General features: G+C 44.7%; 1 protein-coding gene across 5 annotated transcripts in view; it reads right to left on the bottom strand.

Annotated features, from left to right (window-relative positions):
• Positions 1 to 20,211, bottom strand: part of MAD1L1 (mitotic arrest deficient 1 like 1) — a 378,641-nt gene that overhangs the window by 122,353 nt on the left and 236,077 nt on the right. For all 5 annotated transcript variants that reach the window (XM_072878170.1, XM_072878171.1, XM_072878172.1 and 2 more), the window contains one exon: positions 5,750 to 5,957. In XM_072878170.1, coding sequence (XP_072734271.1) covers positions 5,750 to 5,957 — 208 coding nt within the window. The remainder of the gene's footprint in view (positions 1 to 5,749; positions 5,958 to 20,211) is intronic.

The following is a 20,211-nucleotide window of genomic DNA, read 5'->3' as shown; positions in this document are numbered from 1 at the left end:
GTGAGGGGATTGCCCCAAGGAGGCACTGCTCTTCAGCTGCAGAGTCAGCACGGGAAGGCAGGAGGCTCTGAGTGGGTCAGGCAAAGCAGCTCCCAAGGACTGCTGCTAATAACACCCATCCTGTGTGCTACCTTCCATATCATTTGTGTTTTGCACATTAAAGCTATGCAACATTTCTGACGCAGGTAGCAGCAGGAAATTATTTCTTCCCCCATCAAGAACATGTGGCCATCTCTGGAGTGAAAGAGGACAGAACTTCATCAGTTCAGCACAGCAAAACACCAGAGGCAAAGACAAGCTCTTTATAAACTTCAGAAGAAATTGGGATATGCAGAAAGCAATTACTTTCATTGAAATACAGGCAAGCCAAGGGTAACATCCTGCTCTTACCAAAAGTCTCTTAACGTTTGAGACAGCAAATGCCCTGGACCTTCACTTTCGAAAGGCAGTTCCTTCCGTACAAATTGAAGGGGAACTGGTATGCTAAACATCATCGAGAGAAGTGTCACCTAATGAATCCTTCTTCTGCTTTAGGAAGAGGCATTACGTGACCGAAGAAGAGCTGCCTTCTATGCACCCACCTGGTCCAACCTTGTTTAACCAGCAAGATGCTGGGAGCCATCAGCACAAAGTGAGATATGGATGCTGCGCTAGTACACACACACCCACCAACAGCTAAGGTCACAGAAAAATCCTTCATCAGGTGGACTCAGGTTTCATTTGCAGGTGCAGCCCTCATCATGTGTGGATTTCCTACACACAGATGGTAGGAGGCACCAAGGCTTCCAAGCACCAACAGCTCAGCCAACTGTGGATGGAGAATGGCAACTTTTAAATTCCATCTGCTCCTTTTTTGTCACCTTCTGTACTCAGAAACACATTCATCAGAAGCACAAGCATGCTGGGACAGTGACAAATTTTACCATCTCTGGCTTGTCACTTCAACAAGATTAGGTTATTTTAATATTAATTCATTACCCAATTTAATTCCAATTAATTACATTTTTACAAGGCCTCGACATGGCAGTGACGCTGTAGACAGCCTCTGCTGAACACCAGACGTAGCATCTTTTTTAGGGTCAAACACTTGTCTTAAGAGTAAGATTCCCCAGTTCTCCATTCTTTTCCTACTTTTCCCTAACAAGAGAAAAAGGACACCGAAATCATTGAGATGGATGAGTAGCTTTCCTTTTTGGTGGGATTATGTTCAGGAAAATAGTTCACTTCCAAAATTCTCCACAGATGGTTGAAATCAGAGTTGATTTCCCCATCCTCTTTCCTGGTAGGGGTGCCAGCCTGTCTCTCAACAGAAAGACTATTAAAAGCACTTTTCCTCTTTCTCACAGGGAAAGGCTGCATGAAAGAAGGGAATGCTCCGCTGTACCTACAGGATAGCAATAAATCATGAGAGCTCATGCAAAATTCGCACTACTGCATTCTTTAGTCAGGACCCAGCTTCCACGGGTCATCCCATTCCTACCTTCAAACATATCACTTTTAAGATAAGAACACAAATGGAAATAATCAGGACCTGAAGCATTCTCATTTCTACCTATGCTTTGCTACAATACACAAGTCATTACTTCTGTCAGCTCCCCATTAGCTGCCACCTTCCTATTTGCTTGCAACTAAGACCGAACTCCATCTCTAGCAGCGCCGGAAAAGAAAAATCAAGAGGTCCACCAGGACTAGGCAAGACAAAAAAGGAAGATCTAAACAGAAATGGCCTGGAGAGAAAGAGGAAAAAACAGGAAAAGCTATGGAGCTGGAAGAAAAAAAAGCAGAAGATGTAGCCTGAAATACAAAAAGGTGTGTGGGGGGGGAAAGGTGTGAAGAGTATGGGAGAGAGAAATGCAGAACTGGAACAGATTCCAAGTCTGGGCAGTGATGCCCCGTGCCACCTTTCCAAAGCTGTTACAATCTGCATCCCTGTTTCAGAGACAGGAGGACTCAGAGCCTCGCCCCAGATGGCAGCCTGACCTTGGTGCACTCTCCTCTTACACAGCCCAGACCCGGGCAGCCACCGGGAGAGAAACAAAACGCCCATAAAGTTACAGCCCATTCCCGTAATGCAGCTGCCACAGATCTGCCCCATTAATACCGCACAACCGCACGTGCAAATTTATACTTTGAAAAAGGATGGTATGTTGTTACAGCTCACATTGTTCCAACCTCTTCTTTGCAATAGCCCTGATACCCATTTTAATAGAGACTATTACGGCATAAGTGAGAGGAAAGGACCACTGAACTACGTGGCAAGTTGCCAGGTTGTGCTGCAGCCTCCAGCGGTTATGCTCAAAGAGATTTAAAGTCCGGCATAACCTTGATTTTTAATAGAGTCACATTTAATGAGCTTTAATGTCCACAGTAATAATTTCCTTATTACCTATCCAGGAGTCGGAACCATGATCAGAAAAAACGTGCTGCACTCCAGTCCAATGAGTGAATTTAATAATGGCCAATACATTATTATCAAAACCATCAACATCATTGTCCTTAATGCCTTTTTTTGGTTGGTATAATTACAATTCTTTGAACCCCAAGCATAATTGTTGCAGATCACATAAGCTTGCTGAACACAGCAAACCTGACTGGCTAGAGGCCACCCAAATCCCTCACCTCTGCCAATAAGCCATTCCGGGTATATGGCAAAATGGGACAATAAAATCTTACATATACCTCTATCTGTCAACAGGCAAAATGCAAACTTACATCTGACCTTTGTTTTCTCCCCAGCTTTTACCCACACTTCTCCTACTCTGTCCTCGGTCTTCCTTCATCCCAACTGACTCTGACACAAGGGACCTCCCACCTCAAAAGCTCAGAGAGCTGAATTTGCCTCTTGCATGTGTTATACGAGTGAGATGGATAAACAGACATATGGGTATTGCAGCTGACAGAAAGGGGTGCAAGAAAAATTCTAATTCTTGTTATTTTTGTACAGAAACAGTTCCATAAACCTCACTGAAACCTGCTCCCTTATTATGCACAATAAACCTCCCTCCCAAGGCAGCCAATTGCACGGTGACAAACAGAGCAGAGGGAGTTTCTGCCACATGCTCCCCATTTCACACCTTGAAAATATACTAAAATGGAAGGCATATGGCAGCCGTTCCTGTGGGCAGAGCTGTTGAGATCCTAAGAAAACAGCGAAAGCTGGATCTTCCATTTCTTATCCAGAGAGAGACAGTCTAAGTTTTCTGGCCAGGCAAATCCATACTGTTAAACCACTCCTGGAACAGCTGTTGCATCCACACTGTGGATGCTGCGTGAGCTAAGCAGGACAGACTCAATGCAAAAATGGATGCAGCTTGCACGGTGTGCTTGATGAGCTGTCCCCTAACCCACCGGGAGCTCTGCCCTGCACTAGCAAAAAGGCCAAACCTGGCATTCATCTGGCTAATTTAAAGCCAGCTCAGATACGCCTGCTAACCTTGCAGTCAGTGCCATAACAACTCTTGCACGTCCTAATGTACAGTCTTCATCATCAGACCACGTTGCCGAATGCTCCCGCAGCAGAAAGGAGGGTTTAGGACTATTTATGGCAACATTCCTCGTGCATGACAGTGATGCGGACAAGTACATAAAACACAAGAAAAACACCAAGATCTTTCCATATAACCTGGCTTACTATGCGCATGCCCTGGTCTCAAAGACAGTCATCCACAGGGCTCCTCCATCCTTCACTTACAGCTCCTTTTCCCATTTTGTTTACATGAACCACTTCCATATGCACTTACAGGCACTCGGAGAACGCAAAGGGCCCTCCTGTGACTGTGATAAATGACACTGAAGTATTTCCCACCCTGCTAGGCTCTGCAACTGACACTCTCTCCCATTTGAGTTGGTGACCAGAAGTCAGAATGATGTAGCACGGGACTGGGGCAAAAGGAAAAAAGCATCACACATATGAGGGGCTGGAAACACCCTGAAACCCAGTGAGCTGTTTGTTTTCCTGTCGGAATCAAAGGCAGAAGAGAAAAGAGCTTTAAAAATGCATCCCTTATAAGCTACAGACAAACCTGGTAACATCCCAGCACAGAAGCGCCTCACAAACAGCTAAAAGCAACTGCGTGAAAGGCAGCAGAGTAATAATTATGAATAACAAATCACAGGAGGCATACATGAGAAACGCCTTCCCCCAGAAGAAATGGTCTAATTACTGGAGATGATACCCCAGAGGTTCGTTCATCAGTGGCAGAGACACAGAGTTGACCTCACCCCTGCATCCTCTCTGCCCCGACCGCACTCTCCCCCCGGGCTCGAGGGGCACCGTCAGCCGCGTGGATCTGCGGCATTAGATCTGCCGGGCTACTCGGGGGCATAACGACAGACAAGGGCACTGGGCAGCAGCATCTGCTGCAATTTAAAAACCAGTGCATTTCAAATTCAAATTGCAATGCAAGAACTATCCCCAAGAACTGCTCGTGCTCGAGTCTCACCGAGGTCTTAGACTGGAAGCTCCTCCGGGCAAAGGCAGCCTTCCTTAGATGTTCAGGAAGCGTTTAATGCTTATGCATTTGTTAGAGCATCCACTAACAACAGTAACAAACCGTCATTGTACCTCTAACATCCAGTCAGCTCTTCGCTTTATAAACCACCCCATCTACGCTTCTCACCGTCATATTTTAAGGCTATATAGTACCATAATCCACTATGAGATGCCGGAACAAACACATTCTTAGCAGTAATAAAGTGCTATTGTTTGAGCAATGGGAAAACAAGCAAGCTACTTTCAGAGAATTTTGGTGTCATAACAGTGAAAGATATTTCCTTCTGTGTATTTTCTTTAAGCCCGGGCTCTGCCATTTTGTGGGTCTCAAGTCTCCAACACACATGGCCTTCGATGAAAGCTCTGCCCCCTTAGCCTCATCCGAGGGAGGATCCTGACCTCTGGACACTGACCACGTACGTGCTGCTGGAACACAACAGGTTAGCTCCACACGGACCTTCAGCACTCTCTTATTTTTCTCTTCTCTAATAAAAATGTTTTGAGAGAAAGGTGCATGTGAGAGAGTTACAGCAGTAAGATCTCTTGGGCTCTGCAGCATGACTCGACTCTGCCTGGTCCCCTCGCAGTGCTGGGTCACGTTGTATTGATATCCTTACCTTGATTTACAGAGTCTGAGAGCATGTCTGGAGGTGCTGACTTTGGGGTTACTGTACTAAAAAGTCTCGTTCAGGTATGTGAAGGGAAGACAGACTGTACTGGAGGAGAGCCACAGATTCTGTGAAATGTATTTAGCTCATGAAAGATGTACTCTATTTTCATGGAGTATTGAATGGAGCTGTGATTAATGGGGCACATATACACTGATAAACAATATTAATTTGTTTTAAGCCAGGTCTGAAAAGATTTCAACCACTTGCTTCCCTGCAGCTATAAAAGTTATTTCCTGCTGTCTATACTACCTCAAGGGCTAAACCAGCCCTGAAAGGAAGAAAATATTTCCTTCTACTCCATCGGCAGCACCAGCCTATGAAGGCTGTTGTATTAGTATTTCATTTATCATGAGTAAATGATATGGATTATTATTATTTATCCTTACCACCTACCCTCTGTACCAAACTGTCACAGGATTGCCACCACACATTCACTGTCTCCTGCATCAACCCAGGTTTTCTCATTTTCCGTATAACCGTTCCATCAAACACACTGTCTGCAACGTCTCCATCTGCTTCTGCAGTCAGTTCCTCTGGCAGTACAGATGAGTAAGTGCATCTTCATGACCAGAAGCCAGCAGCCTACCTGCAATTTCTTGTGGTGACTGAAAACTCCCAACTCCTTCCAAATTCCCAGGGATGGAGCCACCTCCTTCGAGCACCCTCACCAGCTCCCTCAGCCTTTCACACTCCTCCTGGAGCTGCTGCTGCTCCTCCTTGCGCTGCTGTTTGGCCAGGCTTGCTGGGTTCATGCTGAAATGAAGAACTTTGGTTCTGCTGGGGTCATAGTCACCCTGCGTGGCAGAAACAACAGAAGCAGACTGAGTAACTGATCCAACCTCCAAGTCCACCCAACCTGTACCACTCTTTGTGTGAAGACAAAAAATGTTACAGCAGAAAAAAGGACACTTATGCAGTGATAATGTTTTATTCCAACAGCTGAAGTCAGCCAAAGGCAGTATTGCTTCTCCTTCTCTTCCTACTCTCTCTTTCTAAAAAAAAAACAAACAAACAAACAACTAAACACCACCACCACAAAAAAACCCCACTCAACAAAGCTTGCTCCCTGGCTGACACCTCCACAGTTAAATTTAACTCCAGAAATTAAGTTTTATAGCTGTATTTTAAATCTCTTGATAGCAGGAGATTATAACAAACACACAGATACACCCTTAAACTACAGCAGGACACCCAGTACTAGCCTAATTTATTACTCATACAAGCCAGCAACATTCATATGACCCCAATAGTGGAGTCATTAGCAAGTTGTATCAGCTCATCCCAAGCAAGCGAACAGATATTTCATTTTATACTTTTTTCTCAGAGGTGAGTTGTATTTATAGCAGTTTAAATAGTCAGTCAAGTCCTAAGATAGCAAATTAATATTCTTTCAAAGTGAGAGGAAAACACTGATGTTACATTTGTGATTTCAGAGAGACAATTTTCATATAAACTACAGGAAGCCTCACGACCATAAAAGTAGTAAACCATGTGCTAATGCTGGCTTCCACGGCACTCTGCCCAGCTGAAACCCTATAGCACTGCCTGCATAAAAAGGCATTTTATATGGTAATATTTTTCCTTCAATTAAATCTCGGGACCTAAAGTGATTTTGTAAACATTAATTAACCCTCAAGAGCAGCATGAGGTAGATATTATCCCAATTTTATCATTTCATTTTCATTAAAGACGTGCTAGAACTTTATGTGGGTTTTTTTCATGCAAACCAGAGCGGAGACTGAGCAACTTCATCCTGAATTGCTGGTCATTGCTGGTAAGAGACCCCAGAAGATCCCATTCCCAAACATCTTTTATTGAAAATACTCCATCCACACACTGTAAAGCACCTCTGCCCGCAGCAGGGAGTGAACTGCTGAAACTCGCCGCCCCAGAGCCTGGCAGCAGATGCAGCACTGGTTCAAAAATGGGTTTGACAAATTCATGGACAACATAACTGCACCCTGGCAGAGGAGGGCAGGGGCACATCCTCCAGCATCTCTGGCTGCTGGGCGAGTGCTGGGGAGCGTGGCCAAGTTTGTGGGCTCTCCCAAAAGAGCATCTTCCATCACTGCGGTCAGAGACGCTCTTCTGGGCTGGACGGACCACGGGTAAGGGCCAGCTGGGCACTTTTTATGTTCACATGCAATGCTCGCTACATCTCACAGCCGTTCCAGTGCCCTCTTGCGGGAACCATACTGAAATTCTCCTTTAAAACCTCGGTTTCTAGACGTTAGCTGGGCAGAAGGCAGCTGGAAGAGGTGTGCTCACCCGCAGAGACGCAGGTGCCCGTGAGCAGTGTCGGGGTCTGGGTCCGGCGGCGCAGCCAGCCATGCGCAAGGGCTGCGGTGCTCGCGGCTCCCCTGCGGTCCCCGTGGCTGGCTCCCTCTCTGCCAGCTGGCTCCCAGGGCCATGCCAGGCAGATGGGCCCCACCGCGGAGAAGCAGCCGCCAAAGCTGAGGCTGGCAGGACGCCGGCAGTTACGTAGGCAAAGGGGAAGCGCAATCTAGAGCTGGGAGAAGACGTGAAGTCCAAAAGTGGTTTTGGTCAAGAGCATGGGGTCCATGCACTGGTGAATATGAGGTTAATGCCTTCTTGCATCTACCACCAAAAATATAATTTAAAACTGCACAACTGCAAACGTTGAATTCTAGTGCGACTGGTATGGAAATCATCAATGTACCCGGAAACAAGCAGATGCTCTCACTGCTGTGTTTCCCAGAGGGGAAAAAAAAAAAAAAAAAAAAAAGGCGTACGGTTGTTCCTCATAACCACTCTGCAAAACCAATATGGTGCTCCTCATGAGAAATCAGTTTACCCACATCTGTCCATCTGGGTAGAAGAGATGGTCACTATTTCACAGTGTAAGTACATGTTAAAAACAAAGGGAGATCATACCTGTACCTGTATATCCCAGGCCAAGAGGGGGTGGGAGGAAACCCCTAACACAAGAGGACACAGGAACCTCCAAAGGGCTGCCCTGGCCCAAGGAGCTCACTCCAGAGAACTGGGGAAACTCAGGCACGGAAACCTTGGGTACCCTTCCTAGCTGTTGGCATTCCCCACAGTCAGAGCACGTGGTCTTCCAGCCCTTGGCCACGTACCGGGCAGGTGATGCATGTTCTCATACTGCCCAAGCCTCGCAGTGCTCAAGGAGACCTACAGAAACATCTGGGAGGGCAGCACTGTCCTGCAGCCCCACAGCAGCGGGGCTTTGTGACCCCATTTCCATGGGGAGGTCAAGGCAAACAGCCTGGACCTGGCAGACAGGCTATTAGGACCAAGAGAATAAATAATCCCACCGACAGCCTTGGCCAAGAGAAATTTAGGGGAGAACTGAAGGACTGGGACCACACACAGCATCTTGGAGATGTTGGACAGAGGGAGCATGAAGACAGATGTTACTCCAGCTTATTAGATATATTCTCCCCAGCAACACACTGGCATTTACAAACCTGTTTCCACACCCAGCTATCTAACTTCTCATGCTATTTGCATTTCAGGACTCTTCCAGACAGGTCAGGGCACTCCTCACTCTCGTGTTTGCCTTTCAAGGGAAGAGATTCAACCCCAAAGTTTGCAATGGGGTTTACCCTGGCTGGCAAAAGGATGCTCTTAAAATCAGAGCTGCGGAGCCCACTTCTCCCTGCACAGCTCAGCACCGCGGTACTTCTGACAAGCCGTGAAGGGCAGATCTGGCCCCGTCTCCCTCACCGGCTGCAGTGCCAAGGGCAGGCAGAGATCACGCCTCCTCGCCCCGGCCACCACCACCACGCTGGCTCCAGCGCACAGCGCTGAGATCACCTGCGCTTTCATACTGCACCATCGCTGCAGATGCTCACGCAAAGAGACGAGACAGCAGAAGGATCTCAGTGTGGAAGAAAGCCATGCAAACCTGCAGACTACTGCTGCCTTTCTGCCGGGACCACTTTAACCCGTGCTGCGCTAGTCTGTTTATTTTCCAGGTTATTTACTCTTTTAAAACATCTCTCTGGCCGTTCTATAAAGCCCTGCCATGAAGCTGCAGTGCTTTGTCTCTTATAGCTCTTTCAGCCCTTTTATCCTTTCCTTTTATAACATGCCCCCTTGAAAAATCATGCTCTAAAACTCAGCACTAGGACTCAGCCTTATTTTCGGGGCTCACCAGCGCTCCTGAGCACGTCAGTCTGAGGCTACACTGAGACAGGTGAATCTCTTAAAAACCCACTGTGACAGGAAGGCTGTGGCAGAATCCATCTCATTTAACATTTCTGGGAGATCACTAACATATTTGCTATGCTACTCACATTTTCGGGCTAGGGGCAGTAGCTTTCTCTTTATTCCACACAGCACACATCAAACCAGCACACTTCTCCCTACAGCTAAAATATTAGTGTTTCTGGTTTATATTATAGTAACACCTAAAGAAACCAAGTAAGACAGGGATCCCAGTGTGCTAGGTCCTGTACAAACCCTACAAGAAACTACCACCTAAAGCTCAAAAAACAGACAACAAAACCTGAAGACGCAGTATGTGAGGGGAGCAGAGGTATGGAAAGATGCAGCCTCCAGTTTGAGGCTCCTTAGCAGCACCATGGCAGAAATGAAAAGAAAACGTCTTCAGAGATGACCCTCCTCACCACTGGACCATACAGTTGTACCAAGCAGAGCGTTACTTAAGTCTCCAGGAAATTGTCTGACATCCTATGGATTTTCAAATAAATGCAGGAAGCTTTCCATGGAAATGGTACAGACCAGAGCCGATTTCTGATGAAAGGGATCAGACACGTGCATATGTAATACCAGACAGCCAAGACGGTATCACAACTTCAATCCCTTGAAGTGTTTTTCCAAATTTCTGAAGGTTGTGAGTGACTTAGGTTGGCTCTCGGAAGAGTCATGGCTGGAAACTGCTAAATATAACAGACAACAAAACAGCATTAAAATCTCACTAGCATTTGAAGGAGATGAAACCCTAATTCTGGTAAGAAACCAGGGACTGAAAAAAGCAAACAACCTCCTTCTGGAATCCTTTTAGCTCTGGAAAATGTAAATTACTGGTTTTCTCTGTCAATTGCTCTTCCCCCCACAATAAATTAGTCTTACTGATCAGAATTTTGTCCTTTCAGCTCTGCAACAGAAGCCTGGAAAATGGTGTTTCGGGCACTGGGAGAGAAGACCTAAACCAGATTTGCCCATTTAGAAAATAATTTCTAAACTAGAGCCACCGATGAGGAAGACCAAATGGTGGCATTTGAAAGGCATAGTACAGAAGAGACTGCCACACTCTCTGAACAGGAGCTGGGACTCCCAGAACAACTGCCCAGAAGCAGCTCCAGATGCTGCTTCTGTGCTGAACCAACACAGGCAAGGAGGTATCACTTGACTGAGTTAAAAAGCATCTTGCAGCAAATGGTAATGTATCCCTGGTTTCTCCAAGAAGCATGAAAAGTGTGCTTCAGGTTTGGAAACTCGGCCTGAATGTGAGAATCGACCACATGCACTTAAGCTCATGGTGCCTTTATATAGAATTATGAGACATTTGGGGATGCAACCAATATATGACCTACAGACAATCCCTTTGTTGCAAAGAACAGTAAAATGCCACCCTGTCCCCAGTTCATTCAGTAGAAAACTTGGTAGATCATTCTGCTCATCAACACATCATGGCCGGTGTCTCAGAGAGCAAAGATGATACATTACTGCTGTTTTCTCAGCAGCACCCCCTCTTTACCCCTATTTTTCCCCAATACTTTAAAATTTGGAAATTGTAGAGATGCTGAAGAGTAAATAACTTGAAATAGAGAGAACTGCTGGCGTTCATTGATTCTTCTTTCAAGGAATAACATTGAGACAGTAATTCAGATTTGTCAGAAAAATGTACACAGAGCTTCAATTTAGGAGGAAGCAATAAATACCTTGATTGATTGCAACCAAGTCTGGTTGACACTTAGCAGTACAGTGAATTATTCATTCCTGGAAAGTAAGATGCTAACTAGCTGATTTGGTGCTTAAGGCAGCAAAACCATTTTTGTGCTCTCAGAAGGGCACCGGACATTTTACAGAGATGATTTGTTGACTCCACATGTTAATATGTTCTACGATTTGTGAAATAATGTTGTTTTGATGCATTATCTTCAGCCTTCCAGATACATGCCCCAGGGTATGCACGAGGGAAACTCATCGACCACTGAGAAGAACCATCCCACCACTTCTGTCCCAATCGCACAGTCATTATGTGAGAGCCACCGCAGATGCAACACACAAATATTGTCTTAATGCAATATGCTCTAAGCACATGCTGGGACACGGCAGAACTATTTAGTAAGACTCTGGCTGTCAATAAACTTTCTAACAAAAGTCTATGGAAAGGAGAATTTGCAACAGGGCCAATTTAGCAGCTAGAACAGAGGGACAAGCTCAAGTCAGATGCTGCTGCCTTCCTTCCCACTGCCATCTCCCAGCTTGAAAAACAGCCACCCCGAGGAGATAACCGTGCTGATGCTATGTGTCGTTTTTTAAAAACTATATTATCGGCAAACAGTCAGTATGTTGGTCTCCATGTTGTAATTATAGCTCAAAAACTTCCTAAGTAATCTCCCCATTAGGGAAGAATCAGTCAAGTGACAAAGCAATGAATGAAGACAGGATTGCTTTAATCTCTGAAAACCAGAAACCTTTCCTTTAGAAGAGGAGTTGTTTAGAAGAACAATGAAAGCTGCCAGTGACAGCACCTTGAAAAGGGCTAAACTTATTCTGGCATCTCTCTTCCTGGTTGTTTGAAAACTGCACAGTCTCAATTCAGGGATGTCTTTCTCCAGGAGCTATAAAAGCTTTTCTCTCTACTCGACTCACTTTCACAGGCCCACAGGTAAGAATAAAGCACTTAAAACCATGTGGACTACTTTACATTTGATGAAACATTCAGTGCTTAACAACTCCATTTAAGATCTATTCATCTACTGCAGATATTTCTAATCAGAAGGTAGAACTGGTAGCAAAGGGAATAGTCTCCACTGTTGTGAATATGTTTATCTAACATCACTAATGATTCATACGTTCATACGTCCCAAGGAGGCAATGACTGTCAGGATACAATGTCAGCAAGCATCGTCAAGGATTTTCAACTGACTTCACATCCTCATAGGCTCCTCCTGTTTAATGCATTTGAAAGCAAAGAAGTCAAAACCCATAGATGAGGCTGACATGCACTTAAGTGCCTTATTTTTTCATAGTCTTGATGTCTATCAACCTTAAAAGATTGTGATTTCTGAGCAGCACAATAAATTCTGGCAGAACATATGGACAGCTGAGTTTAATCGCTACTCGCTTGCAATGCAACAGATTGTGCTTGCCCCTGCTGAGAAAAGGCTGACGATTGGAAGCTCTTCAAGGAAAGGACGATTTCTTCTTTGTGCGACTCTCGCACACAGTGAGCGCCACCCAAACACAAGCAATACGCACTGCTGCTTTCTTAGCTAAGGAATTTGTTTCCATGATGACTTCTTAAGAGAAAAATCTCCAAGGTTTCTGGACTGGGACGCGTTATTCAATACCGGAGAACTTAAATAGAAACAATCTAAGGAGCTTAGTAGATTGTATCAGCTTTAAAGGAATAATGTGTCAATAGTTACCTTGGAAGAACATCCCAAATAAAGACTGCATCTATCTGTAGGAAACAGATGGGAAAGTTTCTTAAATACAGATATAAAACATCAAGCATCAATTGGAGGGGTGATGGAAGGGGAGTGTTTGAAAAGCAGCCAACTGGCCAGGGAATGCTCTTGCTTCCATTTGCTACCTCTTGTAGGCAAAAAGTAGCTTAAATTGTGAACACTAACACATGGCAGATAGTTGGGTATATGCATGTGGTGAATGTCCAAAATTGAACTCTTGAGCAGAAGCCTGCTACTCGTTCGCTGCAAGCATGGCCTGGTTGTCAGTTTTGGTAAGACCTGGACTAAACCAAAAGTGGCACATCCTGAATCCTCCAAAGATAGAGAGGTGTGAGACAGAATCACTGCTTAGGAGGCTAATCAGAAGCGGATCAATGATTTAGACTATTTAGATTGGGAAAATCAGGGGCTTGGGGTTCCAGAAAGAAAGGTGGTGCTGAAAAGAAGGGTTCCCGAAAAGAGTAGTCGTCTCAGAAAGAAGAGGGTTTGGAAAGAAGAAGGTGATGATCCTGTCTGCAGGAAAGATCCTGGAAGTGGAGGAAGATCCTGGAAATCAGAGACATGCATGAGGACGAAGGCCAGAGCATGCCCAGGGACCTTGGCCAGTAAGGATGGACCGGTGACTGCGAGCAGACACGACTTTCTGCCCAACCATCCCGCACAGCGGTGATCTCCCTGCAGGGAAGGAATGTTGAGCCTGAGAGAAGGCAGCACCGAGGTGGGGGAGTGAACAAAGAACTGTGTGAAAAAACAAAGTGGGGTAAAATGTCTGATATTATTGGTTCTAAAATAAACCCCAGTGTCCAGATCTACCATGGGTTGCTGCTTACTCTGTCCCACCCATGACTGTCTCCTGTCTTCGTTTTGTGACAAAACGTTACCCAAGGCCTCTCGCCAATCTCTCGCTGTGTCAGGCTCCAGCTACTGAATTCCTGCAAAATCCAAGTTTCTGATGCTTGCGCTGCTAGAAAGGCTGACACTGCTTTTGGGGACCCTGCAAGCTAATTCCTGGGATTCAGTGCCTCCTCCTGACTGCGGATCCTTTACACAGTTCAAGCTGCAACAGAAATGCACTCCTCTCCCAAAGCGTCAGGTTTCTGGAATTACTATTTTGCTTTTCCAAAAACATGTGGTATTTGTGAGTAAACACAGCCACACACGCACATGGGCTTTACACACAGCTAATAAATACCCTGTTGCTTTTACTGAATTATGAAAGCAGAGAAGTCACAAATCATTAGAAATCATCTTTGAATGTATTTATCTTCAGCTTACAGTTAATGGTATAACACTTACGTCAAGAATCGTCTGCTGTTAGTCCTGCATCAATACCCCTTGGAAATTTTACTCAAAGATAGAGAACAAAAAAACAGTGGGAAGGCAAAATGGGAATTTATCACCTGAAAGACGCATGCAAAGTCCCCATCTATAGCTCTTGTTGCAGTAGCTTATTAACTACAGTCAGCCTGGCTATACAGGTGAGCAGCTTCTCCTGGTCTACCTTTATTTTATTTTTACTTCAACAGCTTTTTTTTTTTTTAAATTTTGGTTACTCAAGTCTCTCCTACAAAAGGATATAGGAGGCATTTCTGCACCCAGTACAAGGCAGACTCAGAAAGCTTAATCCTACCTCAGGAAATGCCATTTTAATGGAAATTCTGTTTCTTGGTTTTGTTCTTCTTGTTTCTTTGCTCAGGCTTGTTAAAGTGATTAGAGTAAAACCCAAAGTAAACCACATCCCAAAGAATTCCCTCTGTACCCAGCGCACGAAGCGCAGCATGCTGACCAGCCCTGGCTCCCTCTGTCACAGAAGATAACTACACCAAGGGATCTTTAAAGCCCTTGGAACAGGAGCTGTATTAACAAAAATGGATTGCAAAGATGAGACAAAGCAAGCTAACAAATAAGCAACAACCACCACCTGCTCCTCATAGCTTTGCCAGTCTGCACACACTTGAAATCAGAAACAGTTGGGGAAAAAAAAAAACACCAAACAAAACAGAAGGTGCTGGATGTTGGGCAAAGGCTCACTTGTTCCCACCAGGTCTCATGCCGGTTCCCTACCTTCTTTCTCACATTTCTCTCTCCATTATCTTTACATGTACATCTGCAGCATGCACATCCCTGAAACCTGGCAGCAGAAATTCACTTGGGCAACCTTTTCATCTTTCTCTTAGCCAGTTCTTAGTCCAACTCCTGCTACTTCTTCCCCAAAACAGGAAGATCTTTCTCCTTGCCCCAGTGATGTGACCTCTTGTCCATACACCTTGATTCAGGCAACCCTTCTTCTACGGCCTCCTGAACACCCATGTTAGCCATTTCCAGAACAGCGAAGGTGAAGATAATCTGTGTTAGTCTGAGTTATGCCTCTCCATCCCCAGAAACTCCTCTATAGTTCCCACCAGCATAATAGATTTCAGATCCTTACTCTCACACACAATGACACGAGTAATCCCACATTACCTTCCCCACTCCATCAGTAATGCCACCTCCAACACCTGGACCAGCCGCTCCTCCCACAAAGACATCTACAGGGCTTTTTCTTTCCCTTCCTGAGCTGATCTGCCACACTACACGTACTCATTGATATTCCTATGGCCTTCTTTTACCACAGCATCTACAGCAAATTAGCAATGAGACAGAGAGTCGGTTGGAGTGAGAATGTATCGCAGACAAAAAAGCTCTAATCATCCTCATCGCTCTAACACCAGACCATATCTTTTGGTACAACACATAACACATTTTGGGCACTGCTGCAATACGAGTAATAAAATAAAATGTCTCACCAGTAGCGCTGAAGCCCTTCAGGTACAGTTTTAAAAAGGAGATCTTTTCTCTATACCCACTTTAAGTGCATTATCCCCTGGAGTATGCAAGACTATAATTTGCACTGAGTGAGGCATTCAGATGAGGTCTGGGATGCAAACAAACGTGACAAGAAGGTTAAGAGTCAGGACAGCAAGACATGGAATGGCATGGAATTGGGATAATCTAGAAGAAAAAATGCATTCAAACGTTCACTGTCCTTTTCAATTGCTGCTCTTCCTTTTACTGAAAAGGAAGAAAATCACAGTCTGCTCTAGGTTTGTTACCACCTAGAGATTTGAATTCCAGGGTTTCTACACTCGTTTTTTCAAGTCAAGGATTCCTGTCTTTCCAGAGAACAAAGTCCCTAAAAAGTTGCTGCTATTTACACTCTAGTAGCATGCAGAGGAGACCTGTGATGGTTCAAAAACCTCTGATAAAGACACTGAAAATCAAAAGCACATAGGTTCTGAAAATAGCGCCAAAGAGCTTATAGTTTGAGTTATAAAATTCTTTTTCAGAGATAAGACTTAACTTCATGGTGAGAAATGCTGTCTCTCATAGATCTGAATTTCAAAAAACATTTTATCAACTTTCACATAGAAATGAAGTAACTTTGGTTAAGAATACTGTTGAGAAGTTGTCGTGGTTTAACCCCAGCCGGCAGCTCAGCCCCACCCAGCCGCTCACTCACTCCCCCCTGGTGGGATGGGGAGAGAATCAGAAGGGTAAAAGTGAGAAAACTCATGGGTTGAGATAAAGACAGTTTAATAGGCAAAGCAAAAGCCGCGCACACAAGCAAAGCAAAGCAAGGAATTCATTCACTCCTTCCCACGGGCAGGCAGGTGTTCAGCCATCTCCAGGAAAGCAGGGCTCCATCACGTGTAATGGCTACTTAGGAAGACAAACGCCATCACTCTGAATGTCCCCCTCTTCCTTCTTCTTCCCCAGCTTTGTATGCTGAGCATGGTGTCATATGGTATGGAATGTCCCTTTGGTCAGCTGGGGTCAGCTGTCCCAGCCGTGTCCCCTCCCAACATCTTGTGCACCCCCAGCCTCCTCACTGGTGGGGTGGGGTGAGGAGCAGCAAAGGCCTTGACTCTGTGTAAGCACTGCTCAGCAGGAACGAAAACATCCCTGTGTTATCAACACTGTTTTCAGCACAAATCTGAAACACAGCCCCATACTAGCTACTATGGAGAAAATTAACTCTATCCAGCCAAAACCAGCACAGAAGTGTCAGACCAAACCTAGGTTTTCAAGAGAAGTACACATAGGTTTTTGTTTTTTTTTTTTTAAATTAACTCCTCCTTTGCTGCTTTGTTTTCTTATTCTGCATGCAAGATGCACATACAGATACTGTACAAATAGACCAGAAAGACAGAAGAGACTTGAAGTGAGGTTTTTTGGTAATATTTACTCCAATCCAGATACTAAACCACTCAAAGCTTTCCCTCCCAACAATGCTCTATGAATCTCGCTTTAATGCCTCCGTAATTCTGAGTTTCCTGGTAAAGCTCTACTCTGGAATGAATTCAGATCACGGGGAGATCCCAGAGGAGAAAAGCAGCACAAATCGGCTGTGCGAGCCTGGGACCCTCGGCATTCAAACAGGAAGGGAAGAGTCAGAGTGAAGTGTGACAACAGAGGTCCCTCTTCCAAGACTTTATAAAGGAAAGTAAAACTGCAATGTAATAAGATTTTACAGTTAATATATCTCATTAGCGAAAAGCAAAACCTCTATGGGTTGAGGGTGGTTTTTTTTAGATAGTGTCTTATATAAAAAGAAAGATGAATAATTAAAAATTATGTAAAAGCCACCGCCTTCGTGATCTGATGGCAGGAGGCATCAAAGTTCAGCTGAGCGTATACAAGCCTGAAAAGTAAGTGACAAGAAGAGCTGTCAATCATGTCATGTATTTATACAGCAAACGCATTGCACAGGCTGGTTGCTGAGGCCAATCACGACAGCATTAACAGCAACGCTTAAACTTCCTAACAGCTTCAAGTACACCACGACATTTTGATCCTGTAATTTAATGCATATAAAAGTACTACTGTATGTCCTTGCATGTATAACTTCGACCTGGCAGGTACAAAGCCAACCCTGAGTAGCTCCGCTGCCTTTCAGTGAATGAACGTGCACCCTCGGTCTCGGCCTCACCGCAGAGCTAACCCGCCATCATTAACAGATTCCCTGCCTTGAGCTGGAAGCAGTTCCACTTAAAGAGCAAGTCAAGTTCCCTTTCACATCATATAGGAACTGTGAGGACTCATTTCTGACAGTCTCCTCGAGCAGCTGGGCAGTGTCTGAGTGGGTTTATAGCAAACGTGCTCCAGGTTAAACAAGCTCCACCGCAGCTTCTCACTGCGAGAGGTTATGGCCTCCCACACTCCTGCTTTGGCCAAGCAGAAGATAAAAATTAGGAAAACAAAACATGTCCCTGCAACACACTGAGGGGAAGAAGAGCTAGAGAAGAATTGCCTTTTTTTTTTTTTTTTTCTGTCACAGTCACTTCTCTTCTCATCGATGTGGTGTTTGTCTTGACACAGCTGGCCCCTGGGGAGAGCCCATCTTCCCCAATACCACCTCAACGTCCAACCAGGCACCAGGGGAAATTTCTCTAGTAACGGATAATTTGGTAGAGGGAGAAGTGAGAGAGCAAATAGGGAGCTTCCAACATCTCAGAAAAATGTATATGCATGTACATACCTTTCTTAATTCTCCATGTAGCTACCTACTTTATTCACCAGCAAGAGTCACTGCAGTTTCGCTTAGATGTGTTGAATATGCAGAACCCTCTTTTGTTTGCTCTGCACTTTCTCAAGTAAGAGACCTGAGTATCTGAAACATCCAAATATCGATTCAGAGGGTACATTTGCTTCCAGCTCCTCAGGGCAAATACGCAAATGTTTGATTTTCCCTCCCTTTTCATCATTTGATCAGGTTACTTTATTTAAGTAAGTTGTAGGATCCCTGATGAAGAGAGCTCTTTTCCCCTTCTCCAGGAGCATGGGAAAGGTCTTCTCCATCTCCTTCCTCCTCCCCACCTGGTGAAAATTGCCTTTTGGTCCCAGGTTTCCTCACCCAGCTCCTCAGGGAGCTGGAGTCTGCTCTCTTGGTCCCCATGCAAGAAGGGAGTTGCTTTGTGTCCTTTTACTCCTTGAACATTGAAAGTTTCTACAGACTTGGGATTAACAAACATTAGAAAGGTCCCAGCCAGTGAGAACAGGGCTGTCATGGAGCAGCTTGCTGTGCATACAAAGAAACCCTGGACTAGAAGAGTCAGCAATGCAAGGAGAATCAAAAAGCACAGTTAAATAACCCTAAATCCTAATGCATATTTATAAACTACACTACATCAAAACTAAATCAATACCCCTCACTAGTTACATATGGCCTGAGAAAGCAAGAGCTGGTAACTTGTTTTTGCTTTACTCATTGTACGGATGAGATCCAGAAAATCTCCATAGGGGAATAAATTCCTGGGCTGAGAAGGGGAATTTCAAGCTGTAACACAGCAGGGTAAGACGGAGCAGAGAGGAGAGGAGGAGCAGCCATCCACACCGTGCGGACGGCACAAGGGATCCACCTGAGCCGTGCCTACAGAGAAAAGTTTCAGTTTAAACCCTTCTACACCCATGACAAAGAGAAAATCATTTCTGACATGAGGGCAGGTTTTTTGATCTACGCTGCTCCTCCGTAGGTGACATAAGCTACGTCCCCCCACCATTTCATAGCCCATGTGCTGTGGGAGGCTGTCCAGGTGGGGGACTTATATCAGCACAACTATCTGCTTAAATACGCTTTCTTGCTTTCCACTAGGGGAAAACACTTCTTGGTTGCCTGCAAAGCTTCAACTACTATTCATCCATTTTTTCTTAAATGCAATTTGAACCAAAGATATGGGAAAATGCTTAAGAACGTCAGATTGGGATCACCGGCCCGTTAGCAAAATGACTCTGTCAACTGCTAAACCTCCCTTATATCAACTCATCTCCAACACATCTTCTTTATTCAAGCTTAGACTGCTACAAAGTTGAGCCAAAACCAATTTGAATCTATCTTGAAATATATTGGGAAGACACAAAACTGTCCGGACATCAGTGCACGACTTAATGGTCTGAAATACAACTGTCCTGTCTCCTGTTTGATTTTATTTCACCAGTTTTATTTCACCATGCTAATGGACTGGAGAGTGACAAGCACATTTTGCACAGAGTTGTGAAGGGGCAATGATTTCAAATTTTACTGCCAAGTTTTCCCAGAATTATGACTGCCAGGTCAACCTATAAACTGTTAAGACCCTACAAAACCTCATTCAAAACAAAGTACTTCCTGCTGTATAAAATTCAAGCTTTGATTTTTATCATCACTTTCCTTATCGTCAACGTGAATCACAACATTTTTACGAAAGAAAATTGTGGATGAGGAGAAATTCTATTTTTTAGTGTTTCTCAGTGGGAAACCAGTTCTTCAGCCTTTGTATAACAAACTACCGAGGAGAGGACAGTTCAGCCTTAAAAAACAGGTATCACAACATGCTCTTACACTGCGGTAGTTACTTCGTTCCCAGAAAGTTTTAATTAG

This window comes from Ciconia boyciana, chromosome 13, assembly GCF_034638445.1.
Source record: "Ciconia boyciana chromosome 13, ASM3463844v1, whole genome shotgun sequence".
In the NCBI taxonomy this organism is placed as follows: domain Eukaryota; kingdom Metazoa; phylum Chordata; class Aves; order Ciconiiformes; family Ciconiidae; genus Ciconia; species Ciconia boyciana.
The sequence above is the reverse complement of the archived record's forward strand: the minus strand, read 5'-3'. Positions and strand labels throughout refer to the sequence as shown.